We start from the raw sequence: 19,498 nt of genomic DNA on the forward strand, positions 1-19,498 counted from the left end.
CTCCAGCTACATCTCATAAATCTTATTCACCCTATACAACTCGGCTTTCTTTCCCTCTGCCACTAGCTTTTACTAGCCCACAATCCATGATAAATTGTGTCCCATATCCCTTAGCCAATCTTATACATCCTTCCCTATCAAAACCTTTTCCAATGCATAATTTACAACTTGCTCAAATGTTCTTGTTTTAGACTATTGATTTGTACATTTTCTTGCAACAGACACAGAAAAAAAATAGATATTTTTAAATCCTATATTAATTATTTAGTTAATAAAAAAACATTTAAGTATTTATAAAGATACTTTTCTGATGGAGAACGTTCGGTAACGCCAGAGTGTTCGCGCTCACTACTGACTGCCGTTTTGACATGAGGCTGTGCCGACAGAGCTAAGCATTGCGAGAACGTTCAACGTTACACATAGAATCGTACTTTATTTTTGTAGAACAGTACAAAATAAGATACAAACAGATACTATATTCATTAAAATTTAAAGCAGTTTATACTGCATTAATTACATAATACAGAACATATTTAATTTTGTACTTATAATTTGGGACTAGTACACTCAAAACCCACAAAAAATTGTTTTACGTTTGGTGTATATATATACAGTATATATACTTCGTGTGTGTGAGTGACGGTTTGTTAATGTGCAAAACTCTAAAACATTTTATTTGAAGCATTTACCCAGGAACCTTTCAAGAAATAACTTTTGAAAGCTTAGGTCTCTCGCGCTTTTGCAGGCCTAGCAACACAGGAAATAATATGCAGAAAAATTACACTTTTTAGCGTAGGTTTCCCTTTGATGTACCGAACAGTAACTAGAATTAAATATGTAAACAAACTCCCGAATTTGAAGAAAATTGCTCGTAGGGAAATGCTACTTTATTTAGACATTTATCAGTTTTTTGATTTTTCAATCTACTGACTAAGTGGGTTTTTTCTTTTTGTTTACATAACTCTGCTATAGCTTAGTTAGAAGACCTCAGAAGAGGAGGATTGTGACATTAACCTCAAGACAAAAAATTTAAGGTCGGGACTTAGAATTGTCATAGGTATCTATCCTACTTGTCGGAATGTAGCTTAAAAAACACTTATTAGATGGTGTCAAGATATCCTTTTTTGATTAAGAATGGTCTCTATTGTTTACAGCAAAAATCATTAAGAAGGTCTTACAATATTTATAACTAAATGTTGGGCTCTAATGTCCCAGCAGTCGAAATGCCCCCCCCCCAAAAAAAAAACACATAACTTTCCCTCGTCCAATCTTCACTCTATCCACGTTACATAGATAAGGGTGTGTTTGACTGTGAGCATCATGTTAACAAAATTTGTTTGCTTTTTAAATACCATGTTTGCTACATTTTATTATCCTTAGAATTCGCCATGCAATAACCGAAACTTGTAAAGCAACTATCTAACCTTCAAGAAGCGGAGGTTCATCACTGAAATCCTGAGACGTTTTCTCACCAGGTTCAGAATAATTGGCACTTGGAGTGAAAATTTTTCCAGTAAACTCTGCTTGTGCAGGATATCCTGGATTGTAATAATCACTTTGCATTGCAGGTTGGTTCTCAGCCTGCAAAGGCTGAAAGTTCCTGGGAAAATTAAATAATTATTTATTATCATTTCAATAAATAAAAAAAAGAAAGGGTAATGTTTTAATTTTCGATAAGAAAATGACTTACAGTTGTTGAGGGAAGTCCTGCTCTCCTTCTCCCATATAAAACTGATAAGAACCATCCTGACTACCTGAGTACCAGTCATTCTGTTGAGGGGGTAAGCCCGACATTTTCGTACAATTCTAGTGGACACAAGTAAGTAAAATTAGCATACATAGCACAACTTGTTCATAAGACAATTACAGTGTGGATATTAAAAAATGACAGAGAAACATCACAACATTGCCAAACCAAAAATAATAATAACCACTACGTAAATATAATCTGTGCGGTAAAGGTTAATCAAAGATTATTTGTTAACTTTATAAATTATTAAAGTGTAAGATACCTGTTCGGAACGTTTTGTTGTCAATTAGAAGGTAACACTACTGCTACACCAATGTGACTACTTATCACTTGAATAACCTGGCCAAGTAAACCTTTTTCAATCAACGTGGGTTTTCATTGGCATGATGGTTAAGGTTAAATTCAAAATACAAGCTGTTGTCAATGTCGTCAATATCATTTTATCATTTACTAAATAAAATAGATTGTGATACAAACAACACACTTATTTCATTTCACTTCCATTTTTAATGAAAGAAATACCCCAGTAATTCAAAAGTAGCTAATATTTAACAGATTAGGATAAACCTTTTTTTAACATTCGTTTTTACAAATAAAGCTGAACAATTAAATAAATAATAGTATATAAACATCACTGAGCTAAATAGTAATAGTGTATAAACACCACAGAACTAAATAGTGTGTCAATAATAAAAGAAAAATTGCATTTTAAACCGACCTAGATTCTTCTATTGAATCAAACAAAGATGTATTTCTTTTAGAGGGTCTTGATTTAGATATCTACTTATTTGCCTATTTAATTTTTAATATACTGTTGTTCCAGTACTTATTAAACTCCCCTTTTTATATTCTTGCTTTTAAAAAGTTCAATGTGAGGGATGTTTCTGTTCCCCTTACCCGTGAATAACTAAATAGAACGTATTAGGTGCTAACACTAAAATAAAAGCAAAATATTGTAATTGGTCAAATTTTGGAAATTGAATACTCATCGAAGTTCGTTTTGGTTGATTGTGCACGGGAATAAAAAACAACGAGGTGCTCAGTGAGACCAGAGTAAATACATAGACAAAACAAAAAAAAAAACACTTGAGAAGTTCAAAATTGATGTTCCATTTTAACGCTTCAGATATAGCAATATTAAAAACAGAAAGGAAGGATTTATGAATCGATTGTGGTACAATTTTATAATTTTTTTTTCGTTTATTTTCTCGGAAATAAATCTACAAAGATTGTCTTTAAATATGAGACACTAATTCCACTGATATGAACTGTATAACCTTTTTCGAAATATTTTTCTAAAAATTTCATTTTTGAGTGAACCTGAGAGTACTGTTTGGAAATAGTTGCTCATTAAAGAATGAGCAAAATTCTGAGTCAGTAATTTTTAACTAAATTCGCATTCACATATTTATTTTGTAGAACAGTTAAAATTACTTATCAGAATTGAAAAATGATTCAATTGAAGTCAGTTTCCAGTAAGCGAATGGTTTTCAATTCTTAAAGGTTTCTATTGAGATGAACTGCTTTCTGATTATTTTCAACACGTTATTCATTCTAGGATTACTTCAAATGGTTACTTTGAACAATATTCAAAGAACTTTTGTTAATTTGTGGTTATTTTATCAAAGAAAAACTTTACTTTCATTTCATAAAAAAAAAGAATGTGAAAGAATCTAAATCTTTGGTTCAACAGCCCAATGCTGCATTTTGAAAAGTGTGGTAAGCACACCAGATTCCCAATTGTAATCGATTTTTGAAAGAAGTGTGAAAGAAAGAAAACAAAGATGAATAAATAAATAGTTTATTAAGCAAAAAATTATTTTTTCTCTTTCTTCTTTTTGCCGGAACCTTGAGATTTTGTAGAGTTCTTATTTGCTTTTTCATTACCCACAGAATTAACTTCTTCCCCCTTCAATACAGCCAGTTGTTTTTTAAGATCCAGTAATGTGGCTATCATAGGTTTCAATTCATCTTTACTTTTTCCAGCTGCTTTCATAGACCGCACAAGATCACCCTGTGGAATGATAAACCAAATATTAATTTCTATTATGTTCCATTAGATTTACATTGATAGGGACACAATCTACAGATTTTAAACAGCTCCAGTATTCGCTCAAATCATAAGATAAACTTTATTTTGAAACTTGCATTCGTGCAAATTTTAATTTAAAAGTAATATTCAATAGCACAATTGCACTATTGTTAATGTTTAATTATTAAAAAAAATGAAATTACTTGTTTGGCAACAGCTTCCTCAAGAGTAGCAATTGCTAGAGCAGCATCTCCGACTACTGAGTTCGTTTCTGGCTTGGAATTAGTATCACTGCCATTAACTGGACCGGGAGATAGTGATTTTTGTTTACCTGCATATTGGGCTTTTAATGCATCCACTGTATGTTGTTCTATTTTCGTAAATAAGGGTAATGGCTGGAAATTAATGTTACTGATTAAAAAATAATAATAATTATTACAACTTTATTAGCTTGTTAATTTAGCAAAATTACCTTCCCAATTTTGTGCCCAGGTCTGAGATAAGGTTGAAAATGTTCAGTAATGGTAAAAATATCAACTGAAACATTCATTTGCTTAGCAACAGTGTCAACTACTGTTGGCATGTATGGTTGTAGCAAACTTGAAATCAGGCAAACAACATTACACAACAATCCAATACCAGAAGCTGCCTTCTTTCTGTAAAATTGTTAAAAAGCAATTACACGGAAGTAATTAAAAATAAAAACTAAACCCATTCATTCCCTTATACATATAGATTCATCGCATTACCATTACTTACTATGCATCTCCATACAAGATCAGTGGTTGCCATAAGAGTTCACAAGAAAATGTAAAACGCAACGGGACCGATCGGGTGGTTTCTCTTGACAAATCAAAGAGATGATACGATACGCCGGATGTGCGGTGGGAACGGTTTTCGGCTATTTTCATTGCGTGCCATGTCTTTTAGTTCTAACACTAAATTGCTTTAGTGTCTTTGTTTCTTATTTGTGTCAGTAAATTGTTAGTTGAGTTATTTTTTTGGTTTTAATTTACAGTTAAATTTTTAACATTTACGAAAATCTAAAATCCTAAACACTCTGAACTGATAATAAAAATTCAAAATCTTTGAGAACATACTTCTGAAATTGTTGTAAGCCCGCTGACAAATTGGGGCTTTGCTGTAGGCTTATTCCCCCTTTGTTCTCAACTCGCCTACTATTTCTATTTCCACCTAACATGGAATTGTTATTATTTTTCAAGGAATGATGAATTTAAGTAGGACGGACAACCAAAGTTATGTGTTGCATTGATCATAGGATGTTCGCATGAAAATTAAAAACTTCACCCCAAATTCTTCCATATCGTACACACAATCACTGTAGCTCAGAAATAGTAAGCCACAGGATGCGCCAATATGCAACTAGCGGCTGAACATATGTATTTGAATGACTTTTACAATTACATTATTTCAGTATGATTACTAAATTTATACTAACTTATCCTTCTCATCTCCTTTGATAAGAACCCAGGCTTTTAAAGATTGCATATAATGGTTTCCATGACGTGATATATTTAATATATATTTTATACCATCCCTAAGATGTCCCTTCTCTAAAGATGATATGTAACCTTTTAACTCCAACGAAATATACCCTAATAGTTTCTGTTCCTCGCTGTCCAACACCACAGAAGGTACTTCACTATTTAAGAATTTCTCAGCGAATGCGAGCGATCTAAAATAATTATTTCTTAATGTAATTAAAAATTCCATTTACATGAGCTGAACAGTTTTGTAAAGCAACATGGCTTTTATTGTAAGCCATAACAATTAAAATCTTCCAAAGACCATGCAATAAATTTCAAAATAAAAAAAGACAAACTAGCAAAAAAAGTTCGTACAACCTTCTCTTACTCCAAATTGGGTTAAATTATACCTTATTTAAAATAAATTGAATGTATTGAAAATAGAAGATTTATTTTATTGTTTTAGGAATATAAAGTGAATCAGAAATTTTTTTTAAGTTTTTTGTTTTTTTAAGATTCATACAGGATTTCTCAAACAAACTTGTTTTTTCTAGCAAAAAGCAGTGGCTCTCAGTACAATGCATGTCGCATAAGCACAAACGAAGCTAGATTTTTGGAGCTTAGGGGTTAATTGCTTACACTTCAACAAATTATTTTGAAAATGATTTATAAATTTATTATTGGGCGAAAAAAATAATAAAAATCGTGCTTAAAAAGTTAAATTAAAATTACAATAAATTGTTTAGACTTGATGCCATTTTTCTTCTAAAAATGTATCTTCTAAATTAAACATCTTGACTTGTTTTAGATTATAGATATAATCATCGGACATAGTCTAATTGTGAATGATATTCACATATCATGTCACTGTTTAATACATTATTTTAATACTATATTTTTAAGCAATTACACTTATTCTAACTGCAATTCGTATGCAAATTTTTACGAGCTATTCGAAATTGTGCATTAAGCCCCTTAGCTCCCTTAATTGCGCCTCGAGTGCTTGACAAAAGAGCTTAACCCTCAAAACTACTAGTGGTTTAACAAACCTCGTGACTTAGTGAATAAATTAATTGGTGTGAGATAAATAATCTGATCCATTTTTTAAAATTAGGAGATGCCATACAAATTTTTTTAACATAACATTCAAGTTAAATTTAAAAAAAAAAAAAACAATAAACTTTGATACTCGGTTTTTTTATCAGTCGCTAATTTATCGCGAACTGGAGAGCCCTATGTAAGGCAAGTAAGTTCTTAATCTTAGAACACTTTTCATAACATCGTCCTCTTTGTTTGGGGGGGGGGGATTGTTTTTTAATTTTAAGTGTGTCTGCTTTATAGAAACTCAGAAATCGGAATTTTTTAACTCAAAATCAGTAAAAATAGAAGGTAGAAGAAAGTAGTACGTTGTGAAAGGAACAATCTCAGAAATATTAGGCTTGGATCTCTGTCTACTTCCATTCCATCAATATTATCATTAGGCGAAATTCTTGGAACTAAAAGGACGATATCGAAAGTAAAGCTAAAGAAAGTCAGAATCCTTAAGTATTTTGCGAAGAGAAGGAATAGATTCGAATAATTTCTAATTACCAGTAAAATTTATCAATGGAGGAAGCATTTGAAAAATATTTATATTTTGTCACATTTCTGTTTTAAAAAAGATTAAATCATTTTCATCTGAACCTATCTATTTAATAATCGATAAACGAGTTCGAATAATTGAAAGTTACGCCCTCGTTATTCAGCACTTAATTTTGATTAATGAAACTCATAAATGGGTAAAAAGAAGTTAACTAATTTTCTCTTTCAATCACAAATTAGTAGCCAAAGCAAAATAAAAAAAAACACCATATTAATGGCGCTTGAAAAAAAAACATCTATTCTTTTATAATTTTGTTTTTTGTTTTTATTGCCAAAGATCATAAAAAAATTATTGTTTCAAGCTACCTCCTATTTTTAGGAAAATGAAAATAAAATAGTGCCGACTACCTCATTAAACCCAACTATCTTTGTGGTGGTTCGAATACAATAAGTTTTGATTCTATTTTACCTCAAAATAAAATTTCCAAGATTATTAAGCAGTTCTGTATTATTTTTCATAGCTAGATCAGCCCAGGAAAAGTTGGTATCTTGTGATTCTGGTCGGATGTATAATAAGTAAAAACGAAATATATCACTTGGAATACCTGTATCTTTGGCATCATTTCCAAAGACACCAACACCTCTAGATTTGGAGAATTTACCATTTTCATAATTCAAATATTCTGAAATAGAAGTAAATGTATTTTAATCTGTCCTTTTTCTCTTTAACTAAAAAAAAGAGCATTAAAAGCCAATAATACCTGTGGCCATCAAGTGATTTATTAGAGTATAATTTCCTCCTGCAGCAAACAGTGTTGCAGGAAACATAATGGAATGAAAAGGTACATTGTCTTTAGCCATAAACTGGTATAAAGTTACTTTTGCATCTGAACTTGGCTTCCACCATCGTAACCATTCTTCTGAATACGACTTAGTCATACTCATATAACCGATTGGTGCATCAAACCAAACATAAAATACCTAAACAACATAATTTATCAAAAATTAAAGTTAATCAAACACTAAATTAACTGTTTACTAACACTGTTATAACTGATGATCTTCCTAATAATTATTAAATTAAATTCGCCAAGAAGCAGGAACCAAAGCTTCATACCTTTCCTTCGAATCCTTCAAGAGGTACTGGTACACCCCATTTCAGGTCTCTAGTTATACAGCGAGGTTTTAACCCTTCTTTTAACCATGCTTTAGTAATTACTCGAGCAATGCTGGACCAACCATCACAAGTCTCTTCAACCCATTTCTTTAATCTATCTTGCACCTGAAATTTAAATAAATATTGGATCACCATCAGATATAAATTGGTTTATCACCATATACCAATTATTATATGCAGCATCGTATTATATACAGTATCAAAGTGTTTAAATGCATGAAAATAGCACAAGAAAAGAACAAACTATGCAAGAAAAATACCAAAATCTATCCTATCAAAAAATCTAACTTTTTGACTTGAAACATTATTTTACAAAACATTCAATACGCTGAAATATCATACGCGGCCTTGTTAAGTACATTTCACAAATATTGCTTTGTTGCATAAAAATCTTTATTGCAAGAAAAACACCTTTAAATTACTTAAAAAAAAATTTTCTGAAAACGAATGAGAAGTGCTAGGATCGATTATGTAACTATTCTGTTTAGTTATAAACAACGAGTTGCAGAATGGTTAGATTTAGTCACTAGGTTTTTCCATAGAGTTATTAAAGTTATGCTAGTAAAGTGTGTTTTAATGTATGTTAAATTATTAATCTCGAAGTGCTTATTGTAATAATGCACTCTCGAAGTATCAAAATATTAAATTGATTAGCTGCAGCTTTCACAGACTCAAGATTGCTCAGCTTAGTACAATTTGTTGATAACCATCGCATTAAGGCTTTGGTTAAGGTTATGCCAAAGTTTGAAGGTTGTATTTTTTAAACCTGAAATCAAGGAGCTTACGGAAACACGATTTTTTTTTTTAGAGGAAAATCAGGCATAATATTCCGCAATTACTTTCTAATTTTCTTTAAGTGGTGGCCGAAAGATAAAGAGGGATTCTGCGACCAGAAAATTCAATAAATTATAAATAAGTTTCAATACAAAAATTACATAGTAAAGCGAACTATACGCAATTTCATAAGCAAGTATGCAAGTGCTTATAATCCAATGTCTAATTAAATTACTGTCAAGACTTTGAAAGCCTGTTTAAGTTTTTTTTCTCAATATCTATACATTATTTTTTTTTTTTTTTAGAGAAAATTACTCACTTTAGGTAGTTCTAAGAACAACTGTTGTGACTGTTTAACTATTGGAGCATTTTGACAAAGTTTGCAACGTGGATTGATCAAGTCGACTGCATTGATTAAGTGACCGCATCCATCACACTGGTCACCTCTAGCATCTTCATACTTGCAACCAGGACACGTACCTTCGACAAATCGATCGGCTAGATATCTAAATAAAAAAAAATGCAGTAGAACTCTTAATGAATTTTTAGAAGATAACAAAATCTTAAATCAAATAACAATATCACTGTTATCTTTTTAAATGTTTACATAGAAAATTCCATAGAATGCGTCCATAATCCAGCAAAAACTATATGTTTTTACTAAATATGACTTAACTCACATCATTTTGCAGTACTGTCTTAATTGGGTCAGTAATTTTAAATAATTCCCGTAAGGAGTAGCTGTTGCATGCAGCTACTTGAAGAGTAGCAACCTCACGGGGTAACCTGAGCTCAGTACACCATGCACATTCACCAGTACAGTACACTAAACATATCCACAAACACTCCTTCACTACAGACAAGTTACAGACAGTACACAACTTAGGGCTACCGTCCCTAAGGAGATATGGCTAGCCTGATAGGTTGCCCCTCCATCAGGATAGGTTGCTATGGGCCAATCCCTCATACGACCGAAAATTTATAGATTAAAAGTAACCTCGACACTGAAAGGTAGACGAGGTTTGACTAAGAAGAAGAAGAATTTTAAATAAACACTGTGTATGAAAAGTGCACAACTAATGAGGCCCTCATAGTACTTAGTATTAACACAAAACGGAGTGTGTCAAAAATTAGCTAGAATTTGCTTCCTGGCTTGCTACTGCAAGATTTGTCATAAAATATTAAATTTATGACAAATTGTGATAGAGATTTTATTAAAGTGACTATTCCACGAGGAAAACAGAAATTGTTCTCTAGAACACCTAATACCTACAAAATAATAAGAGATATCACATAATTTTGAGGTTGAAAGGTTTTAAGAGAAATAAAACAAGAAATGTAGAACATGATTTATAAAAATTATGGTAATTTTTTTTACTAGAAATGTGGCTAGTTATGAAATCAAATTACAGATCGTAAATGGGCTCGTGAGAAGTCCGAAACTACTCAATTGTTAGATGTGACGGCACATACAAAATAATACAAATATTAATGGCGACTAATTGAAGATTTTGAGTTACCACTAAATAAAGAATTTAGGGGGTAAGAGATATGAATTTAAAAAAAAAATCTACTAAGCTTTAAAAATCAAAAAGATGCAACTTGAAATTGTGACGTTTCAAAAGTTCATGATGAAAAACGTGAGGATGAAAGTAAATTAAAAACCGCCTCAACAATTCATTCTTCAAATTAACACTTTCAAAAACTCTGAATATCAAGTCTGTTAGATGTGCACATTACCTTTCATGAAAATTAAAACGTTACCTATTGCATTTTTCACAAAGTAATTGGTCCATAGCTGAGGTACTTGTAAATCCGTTCTTATGACAATTTAGAAATATTTCTTGGGCCACTCTAAAAATTAAAAAACAAAACAAAAAATGAACATTTTTGTTGTAACTACAATTAGGGTATTAGGGAAAACAAGATGTCTTCAGAAGACAGGCCCTTACTTAATTTGTTCATGAGATGTAGTCCGACCAAAATGGTCGAAAGAGATATTAAACCAGTCATATACTTCACTGTGAAGTGCAAAATATTTATCACATATCTGTTGAGGTGTAAGTCCTTCTTCAATAGCTTTTGTTTCGGTGGCTGTACCATATTCATCCGTTCCACTTATAAATAATGTATTATAAGAACGAAACCGACAGTATCTGCAAAACAAAACAAAAATAAATAAAAAATCTAACTTATAACACTACTATGAATTCTGCTCTAATTAAAAGTGAAATTAACATACCTTGCAAAAACATCAGCCGAAAGAACGCAACCAATTATATTGCCAAGATGAGGAACGTTGTTTACATAAGGTAGAGCAGATGTTATAAGTATGTTTCTTTCATTAGGCACCGGGATACTATAGACATAAGTACGTAAGAAATCAGAATAAAATTTACTGCACTAACCATCCAATGCCAAACGCTTTAAGAGTTACTAAGAGTCATTTACTCTGATATTAAAAAGCACGAACAAACTTTATAAAGGATTACTTCAAAAGAAAGTATTTCAAAAAATTTCCGTCACATGTATTCTATACATTATCAACTTTTACTTTTGGTCTTACAAATATTCTAATAAGTGGCCACCAACTGCAGAAGGATAATATCAAAATACAAGAAATACGAAGAGTAAAAAGGAAATGAACTAATATGAAAACGTCTCCTTACATTGGTTTTGAAGGCTTCTTCAATTTTTGCCTACTCTCCAATGGTTTATTCCAATTGCTAACCGCATTAGCTATTTGTTCTTCCGTAAGAGTAATTTCTTTAAACTGCAAAAAAAAAAAATAAATAAATAAAATAAATGTTGAAAGAGAAATAAAATTTAGGTGATGAACTCTTTGAAATTAACCCGTCAGTGGTAGTTGGGCTTTTACAGAAATGTAATGTTTGAAGTTACCGACTCTGATTTCAGTTAATGATGACCTTATATTTAAAAAGAAAAAAGTAGCCTAAATAAATAAAAATAAATTGGTACATAAATTAAACTTTTACTTCCAAAACAAATAAAAAATAGTAATGACCTATTCATTTTGCTACTAAGACGAAGTAAAGTTTTCATTTCAATCTCAATCTCGTCAATTTTAAATTACAAACAGGCCATTTACTTTTCTGAGACCACAGACAGGTTACAATGCACTCACTTTAGTTGTGCAACACATAACATACCTCGGAATGATCTTCAGCAAAATTATTCTCAAGAGAATTCGACTGTTTCTTTTTTCGCTCCGGCGAAGGAAGTATTGATGAGTATTCAGGATACCAACAAGACGCCGACACGCTCTGCAGAGCCGGTAAGCCACGTTTTAATTTAAACTTTTCTTGAGCAGCCTGTAATTAAACATTATGTAGAACCAGAAGACTGATAGGTGATAATGTCAGCTCCGTAATAGAAGGCTCAAAATCTAGCAGTGAATAGAATGTTGAAATTGCTGACTAAAAGTAACGCAAATTAAATCCCGAAAATATCTAAGGCCAAGTTTACCAACTTGTTCTTTATTAAAGCACTGTCTTTACACTTTAAAGAAAGGTTTTCAATTTCTTAAATAACCTTATAAGGGCAGATAAACAATAATTCTTAGACTTCATCTTGGAGAAAATTGTGTATTTGAGAGAGAAGCTTCAAAGTAGTTTAAATATCCAATGATCGATCGTCAAGAGATGATTAGGAAGGATATTTTGGGAATCCCAATCCCTTGGTCTTAGTCTCCACGTAATTGAGTGACAATCCTAATCCTAAGAGGTGGGGTGCTATTTAAACAAAAGATAAAGTAAAGGATCAGATCGTTTTTGCAACAGCTTCCATCACTCGGTGATAGTTGAGCCTTTGGAAAAGTTAATTTACCACTTTGAATGAAAATAGAATAACAATTTTTCTACCGATTCCCAACTCGGATTCTAATGGATGGTTTGTCAATTAGCATGTTTCTACTACTTTGATTGCCAGACTCGGATTGAAGCAGAATTCACGTTTGTGTTTTCAGTTACCTCTGTATGACACAAAGCATAAATCATACACAAAAATTGAAGAAGGTGATCAGTTCTTCCCTTGGAACTTAATTATCAGTATAAGTCACTTAAAGTTAGTCCTTCACAAGTGTAACATGCCCTCCGTTGGCACTCACCGCTAGTTAAGATGTCTATTTGAAGTGGAAACAATAAATATTTATTATATCGGCTTTCCATTCTTCACCTTCAACATTTGCTTCACTTCATCTGCCAATATTTAAAGAAAAAAAATATGAAAATTCTATCATTTTTTTCAAAAACAATTTGTGGATGGTTGATATCCTTATTGGTAAAATGAAATAATTCTTACTTTCCACTCTTGTCGGTCATTTAATTTTCGCCACCATCGTTTAATGTTAGGTTGATCAGTCAAGACCCTATTACAAAGATTTTCATCAGTAAAAACTGGGAAAAGAGTACCCCATAGGCAGACATCAGCAACCGTGAGCATTTCCTGGAAACAATTTAAGCTAATGTTACAAATAATAGGGCAAAACTGAAATATAGATAGGACTTTTAACGATAAATAGACAAGAGAATTTATAACACTTACTTCAACAATAAAGTCTTTTCCATCCAAAGCTAGTTCTAATTCTGACAGAAGTTTTTTAAGAACAGGAAATTCATCCATTTTCCGAGAGAGTTCCACCAAAGCTGGCTGTAACACAATAAAATAATTATTGAGGAAAAATGGATGTCATTACTTAAAAGCTTAATCTGAATTTAAAGCAAGTATAAAATTGATTTTTGGTTTCAACAGAAAGATACAATTTTTAAAAACTATTCTTATTAAGTTACTGACTGAAGTTGTCAAAATTCCTCAAAATCAGAGGATATTCAAAATGCACGAACCTGGAGTTTGGTGCCATCCCAGAATATCCAAACGTCAACTTTTTGGGCCAAGTTTAGCGGAGGGCGAAATAAAAAGTTACTGGCAATATTTGATGAAAATATTTTATCACCATGGTCAGTATGAAGAACGGGAAGTCTCTGAGGAAACTGGAAGCGTTGGTCTAAAAATATTAAGAACATAAATAGTCAAGTGTGAAGATGTCTTTCGGTGTCAAAGTACATCATAAATAACGTAAAAATTAGTAAAGGCACGTGCCACAAATAAATAAAACACTTTACCTTCTGCTGACACTATTTCAATTTTTACTGGTGTGTTCGACAATTCCGCGCTAATAAGAATTTTTAAAGAATGCGAATTATTTTCGTTCGTAAAGAGAAACATGTTTTCCATTTAATAAATAAATAATATAATGTAACATAAGATCACAGACACTCGTGGAAAATTATCCAGGTTACCTCACCCGAACCCGAACTAGGTTACCTACAAGGACTTGCAATCGATTTGTTGACGGCGCCACTGTGCAGTTCGTCACTTACTGATGCAATATTGCAATTTTCCGGCTGGAAGTACATTGCAAAAGTGATAAAAAAAAGTTTAAAAAAGCTCTATTGTGTCGTATATAAAACTAATACATCAAGAGTTCATATGTATCTGAGTAAGTTTTTAAAGAAGGTAAAAAAACCTAAGAACTGCAACATATTCAACGACTAACTTATGAAAATTGTAAAAATCCATGAAATTTGTACACATTATTTCAGAAATGTATTTCGTTATTTTAATCAGTTACATAATTGAAAACCCAAAAATTCTATTATTATCTAAAACTATTACCTTGGTTTATCAAAATTTATCTTGATTAGCATCCTTCCAATCATCATTGTCAGAAAATACAAGAGGATAAGATTCTATAATTGTTACAATTTCCTTTGATCAAAATAAATGTTTTTGGCTCCATAAAAAAAAGAAAAATATTTGTTGAAAACTTATTAATTCTAACGAAAAGTTATTAATTTGATACAAGTTCAAAAAAAAAAGCTAACTATGTAACTAAACCTGTTAGAGGTTAAAAATAAACTTAATTAAAAGCATGCTCATTCTATCTAGCGGCAAAAGCAAGAACTACTCCTTTTTAGTAGTTCTATTAAATACCGCTAGGTAACACTGTAAATGCATTTTAATGAATGTCAACCAGTCACGGATGAAACACGCTGCTACGACTTAAAATTCACTATGTTATCATAAATATATAGCGTTGCGAATCTAACCATAAGTTCAAATATAATAACATATATTGTGCTGAAATAATTACTATTAATGAATCTTATTTTTTGTACGTTTGTGAGGTAAATGGTTGTTAATGTAATCTCCTTTCAATTGAAAGTAACTTTTTTTTTTGACGAAGCGAAGCTTTTTCAAATTACGACTCATTTCAAGTACTTCATGTTCTTAGGCAATCCATAGCAAAAAAAAATGAAAATAAATGACAGGAATAATATTTTAACTATTTTGTTTTATTTGAAACATTTTTTCTTTGAAATTTATATTAAATGGATTGATTCTAAGGGTGGTCCTTTAAATTTTCATGTAAAATAATGTCTTATATTGATATATACATCAAATAACGGCATTTAAACATTTAGTACGAATTGTAAATTTGAAGAAAAAAAGATTCAAGAATAATATCATTTTCTTATTCAATTTTTGATTTAGAACTGTTACGTGATCACTTTTTGAAAATATATGTGTAGTTATGAATGTGGCATTAAGAATAAACAGAAGATGGATCGAATTGAATCCATATCATATTCATTGAATTAGAACAAGTAACCCTGAATAGTACAGTTTCCTTAGTTACATGTAAACAGTTTTATCTTTCACTCTCGTATAGTAAAAGTGAATATTGGTATGTGTGCAATGATTCATTGCGAAAAAAATTTTATTTAAAATAATTTACCTTCTCAAATTAAGAGGAGATACAGCATAAGACCTTAGAAATTTTGGTTAAATGTAAGTAATATTTGTTTATTTTCATTGCTCTAAACTCAAAATTATAAAGCCATCTTAAATAACAATGTTACAAGTATAATCATTTATTAGTAAGTACTAATCATTTAATTAAATAACATATTGGTGCTCTCTTTTTTCAAGATGTTAAACCCTTTAATGAGCCTTGAGTTCTTAAATGTATACATTTTTTTGGACCAATACCGGTTCAGCATCCTTCAGGTTCTTCCTAACGGTTCTATCATCTTCTTGTACTTCATCATAATCTCCCTTTTAGTTTGGTACGCTTTTCCTTCCTCTAACCCTTTTATGAACTTTTATCTTTGATTCTCTGGCACGTTTTGCTACATCGGCTTAATGGAAAATATACATCAACTCTAGGTTTGTTCTTCGTTCTCTTCCTCTTGAGTAGAAATGCCGTAGAATTTTTCTTTCAAGCGCTTCAAGTATCTATTCATCAATTTCAAAGACAACCAAAAAAATGTTGTCCACAGAAAAAAACTAAAACTATGTTTACTAAAACATTTCCTCTCTATGTTACAATTTTTGGTGTAATTCTAAGTGAATTCTTTGATGCCATTTGTGAGAGAAGATGAATTTTCTTCTTCATATTGTAATAATAGTTCTAGTAAAAGTCCAATTCAGCAAATGATGATGTCACATCCTTATTTATTCAATCCAATTATTGAAATAGGAATGTAGATATAGAAATTTCAAACGTTCAATCATTAGATTAAATATTTTTATAATACGTATGCTTATATTTTCAGTTGGAACTTTGATTATATCCCTTCAATAAAAGAGATGGAAACTGAAACAAAAAGGGAGATGTTTAATCTAAAACTAAATAAATTGCTTGAAACTATTAATGACGGGCAGATTTCCTTAGATGATGGAGTGACGAAAAAAACAAAAAGAAAACTAGTAGGCAATTCAGTTTACGATAAAAGATACCAAACTCAAAAAGAAATTATTGCTTGTCAAAAAGCAACCATTTCTGAACAGAAACAAGAAATAGAAAAACTTAAATTACAAAATGCAAGTCTTGAAAGTGAAGTAGTTTTCTTAAAAAATCTCACAGAACATCTGAAACGCGATGCAGTTCGCAAGGAAGAGGTAAGTGAGAAAATAATTAACGCTTCTTCAGGCGAGAAAATTATCGAGAATGTTACTCGAGGTTCCGATATTTTATCAAGAATGCAACAAAGAGAAGAAGAAAGGAAAAAACGCTGGCAACAAATTAAGGATCAAAAAGCTAACAAAGAAAGAATAGAAAAAATGCTATTGGTCCAGAAGGAAGAAGAAGAACGAATGAGAGCTATTGAGGAGAAAAAGAGGAAAGAACAGGAGGAAAATGACCGAAAGATAGAAGCCGAAGAAAAATTAAAACGTTTCCAAGCTAGAAAACAGATAGTTATATTCAAACTGAAAGCTTGGCAAAGCAATCACTTTGCTTATGTGGGCTTCTGGAAATGGACTTTATTCATAAAATTAGTTCACACAAAAAGAAATATAACCACATTTAGGATTAGGAGATTTCTAGCGATGAGATACTTTCAACGATGGCTATTCAATGCAGTAACGATTAGAGAAGCAAGGTTGCTGCTAGCAAGAAGTCACTACTTAAAAACTTTACAAACGAAAGCAGTAAATAAATGGAAAAAAGTGAGTAGTTTTCCTTGAATTATATTTGTACATATATTCCTTGTGATGATTTAATAGCTTAATAATTTTAAATTATTTTAGTATACAACTTTGAAAAAGTCAAGAAGAGGAGCCATTGAGAAAAGCATACAGAAAATATATTTACATAAATTAATAATTAGATGGCAAATTTTATCAAAGGAAATTAAAGTTCGACGAGAAGAAAAACTGAAGATATTTTCAGAACAATATAATAGGTCCGTACTTACTTCCATTCACATTATACTCTGAGAAATCTAAATTGCGTTTGATATCCACTCGATGAAAATTTATTTAGACTTGTTCAATTTAAGTCATTTGTTAATTGAATACCTGGTTAAATTTCATATTTTTTTTTCTAAAGTTTTGGAAAAATTGACATTTTGTTTGAATGACTTTTTAAAACAGAGTCAGCTATAAGCCTGATGACAAAACTCTGCCATGATTCCTAAACATCTTCTCTTTTTTTTGTTTTCTATTTATTGTTGCAATGTTTTCAGATTTTTAACGGCTTTATATTTTGTTCGTTGGAAGGAGATTCCTAAAAGAATACAAGAGAAAAGAGAACAAGAACAAAGACTGAGATCTTGGCATTCCAGAGTTAAAGAAATTTTACCAGATTTTGATGCTGAATAAGCAATATATTTTTAATTTTAGAAATATTTTATAATTTAAATAATATGAGTAATATGTGTATTATTATATTTCTTTACTTATTATTGTGTTTTACATTAACTTTAACATTAAATAATAAAATCTGGTATGAAGACGCTCAAACTTTATCTTGATTAGGAATCACTTCATCTTGAACGTCCAGATGAAGAAATTTCCATTTTTCCTTATGGTCTGAATTTCTTATAACTATCATGTTTACATCTCTGATAGCATAAGTAACTATTCATTAGTTGTCTGTATTCCTTAATTTTTAAACTTTTTGATAATGTTGACACTTCCAAAAACAGATTTCGGTCGGAATCGGCGTACCTGTAGTGTGACTTTACGTTCTCGTTTTTTAAACATTTCGTAGACGACTTCAGATGTCCTTTAAACTTCTTATAATTGCATAAAAGCTATTTACAGACAAATACAATTTTTTGCATCCTTCTAAAATGTCACTTCAAATGTTAATTAAATCTACAGGATACAGAAGTAATAGCCCCGGCATCAAGTAAAGTAGATGATTGGATATGTGACATAAGAGGAGTTACCACCCATCGGTGGCTTTCCAATAAGTCAATTATTAGACTGGACCACCGAGTAAATAGTAAGACCAGCGTCGTTTCAATCTTCCGTTGGGATTGTCTGGAGGAGTACAAGATGAACGCTGGTCAATGAGAGGATCCAGGATGTGCGGAAAGGCAAGAGTGAAACTTCTTGTATCGTGCGGAGATTTGGTCATGAATAAAAGTATTTTAGATCGGAGTGAATGATTCTGTTACAGACGGAATATGGTGTATTGTTTTACGGCGTAGAATTTGCGACTGTAATGTTTGGAGTCGGTAGACGTTAACATGCTTCACTGATGCCACAGTTCAGTTCCAAGTAAGTTCAAATTGGTTTCAGTAGCGCGTTATAGTACTTTGTAGTTTAGCGTCAATTTTGAATGCCCGTCAAAGAGACTAGCGTGTAGGCTGTAACGTTTTTTGAGGCGAGCATATAGATTTCAAGACAAACATTTGTCCATTTACTAACCGATAGATATTTTTTAAATTCTCAGTGAATCTCCCATAAAGTTGATTACAACTGGTAGAATGGTTTGAGTCAATTTGGTAGTTGTGCAGAGTAAAGAAAAACAATAGTTATATGCTACTCGACGACATTCAAGAAAAACAGGTTTAAGATGTCAACTAGGTCGTCGAAAAAAAATATATTTCCGAATTAGTGGTCACAGTTGTCCTGCAAGCGTAATTTATGCCAGTTTTCAAGGATAGCTAAACGCTTTAGTAAAATACATTATAGAATAAAATTTATCATCTAACACTGATAAAGAGAAAGTTATTTCGAGTGTTTAAATCAAATTATTCGTGAGTGAATTGGAATCAATTTCTTTCTAAAGGTTTAGTTAACTAAACAAGTGATCTGTGCAGCTGTTTGTATTCGCTCGCTATAATAAATGGCCTTGACAATGAAGTTTTAATTTCAATGGT

General features: G+C 31.4%; 3 protein-coding genes across 12 annotated transcripts in view; 1 reads left to right on the forward strand and 2 right to left on the reverse strand.

The window, feature by feature from the left end:
• Positions 1-2,162, reverse strand: part of LOC141455082 (protein YIPF5-like) — a 407,881-nt gene extending 405,719 nt beyond the window's left edge. For all 7 annotated transcript variants that reach the window (XM_074129938.1, XM_074129943.1, XM_074129939.1 and 4 more), the window contains exons 1-3: positions 2,013-2,162; positions 1,691-1,806; positions 1,425-1,600 (exon numbers count right to left, since the gene is read on the reverse strand). In XM_074129938.1, the coding sequence (XP_073986039.1) occupies positions 1,425-1,600; positions 1,691-1,794 (280 nt within the window). In that variant the 5' untranslated portion in view covers positions 1,795-1,806; positions 2,013-2,162. The remainder of the gene's footprint in view (positions 1-1,424; positions 1,601-1,690; positions 1,807-2,012) is intronic.
• A 1,373-nt stretch (positions 2,163-3,535) lies between these two features.
• On the reverse strand, positions 3,536-14,702 carry MetRS (methionyl-tRNA synthetase 1). 2 transcript variants are annotated; one of them, XM_074129933.1, is made up of 17 exons: positions 14,496-14,702; positions 13,664-13,824; positions 13,365-13,469; positions 13,122-13,265; positions 11,972-12,133; positions 11,471-11,574; positions 11,044-11,160; positions 10,754-10,957; positions 10,566-10,655; positions 9,121-9,307; positions 7,968-8,132; positions 7,612-7,831; positions 7,320-7,533; positions 5,242-5,478; positions 4,255-4,438; positions 3,986-4,177; positions 3,536-3,764 (listed from the first exon to the last, which is right to left on the reverse strand). In XM_074129933.1, the coding sequence occupies exons 3-17, from the start codon at positions 13,440-13,442 to the stop codon at positions 3,567-3,569; spliced, it is 2,496 nt and encodes an 831-aa protein (XP_073986034.1). In that variant the 5' UTR covers positions 13,443-13,469; positions 13,664-13,824; positions 14,496-14,702; the 3' UTR covers positions 3,536-3,566. The 2 variants fall into 2 exon arrangements, with proteins under 2 accessions (XP_073986034.1, XP_073986033.1); XM_074129932.1 differs by lacking the exon at positions 14,496-14,702 and adding an exon at positions 13,943-14,161.
• Positions 14,184-18,202, forward strand: LOC141455081 (uncharacterized). Of its 3 annotated transcripts, none has more exons than XM_074129935.1 (4): positions 14,184-14,319; positions 16,439-17,333; positions 17,415-17,569; positions 17,852-18,202. In XM_074129935.1, exons 2-4 carry the CDS (start codon positions 16,473-16,475, stop codon positions 17,985-17,987), a joined length of 1,152 nt encoding a protein of 383 aa, XP_073986036.1. In that variant the 5' UTR covers positions 14,184-14,319; positions 16,439-16,472; the 3' UTR covers positions 17,988-18,202. The 3 variants fall into 3 exon arrangements, with proteins under 3 accessions (XP_073986036.1, XP_073986038.1, XP_073986035.1); XM_074129937.1 differs by having other exon boundaries at positions 14,193-14,336; XM_074129934.1 differs by lacking the exon at positions 14,184-14,319 and adding an exon at positions 14,711-15,671.
• The last annotated feature ends 1,296 nt before the right edge of the window (positions 18,203-19,498 follow it).

The sequence above is a fragment of the Rhodnius prolixus genome, unplaced genomic scaffold, assembly GCF_049639745.1.
Source record: "Rhodnius prolixus isolate KJV_2025 unplaced genomic scaffold, Rpr scaffold_21, whole genome shotgun sequence".
Classification (NCBI taxonomy): domain Eukaryota; kingdom Metazoa; phylum Arthropoda; class Insecta; order Hemiptera; family Reduviidae; genus Rhodnius; species Rhodnius prolixus.

Coding starts and splice junctions, on each gene's coding strand:
- MetRS (XM_074129932.1), bottom strand. CDS start 14,054: ATGGAAAACATGTTTCTCTTTACGAACGAAAATAATTCGCATTCTTTA. Junction 13,470..13,663: donor GGGATGGCACCAAACTCCAG/GTTCGTGCATTT, acceptor ATTGTGTTACAG/CCAGCTTTGGTGGAACTCTC. Junction 10,656..10,753: donor ACATCTCATGAACAAATTAA/GTAAGGGCCTGT, acceptor TTTAATTTTTAG/AGTGGCCCAAGAAATATTTC.
- LOC141455081 (XM_074129935.1), top strand. CDS start 16,473: ATGGAAACTGAAACAAAAAGGGAGATGTTTAATCTAAAACTAAATAAA. Junction 17,334..17,414: donor CAGTAAATAAATGGAAAAAA/GTGAGTAGTTTT, acceptor AAATTATTTTAG/TATACAACTTTGAAAAAGTC. Junction 17,570..17,851: donor TTTTCAGAACAATATAATAG/GTCCGTACTTAC, acceptor CAATGTTTTCAG/ATTTTTAACGGCTTTATATT.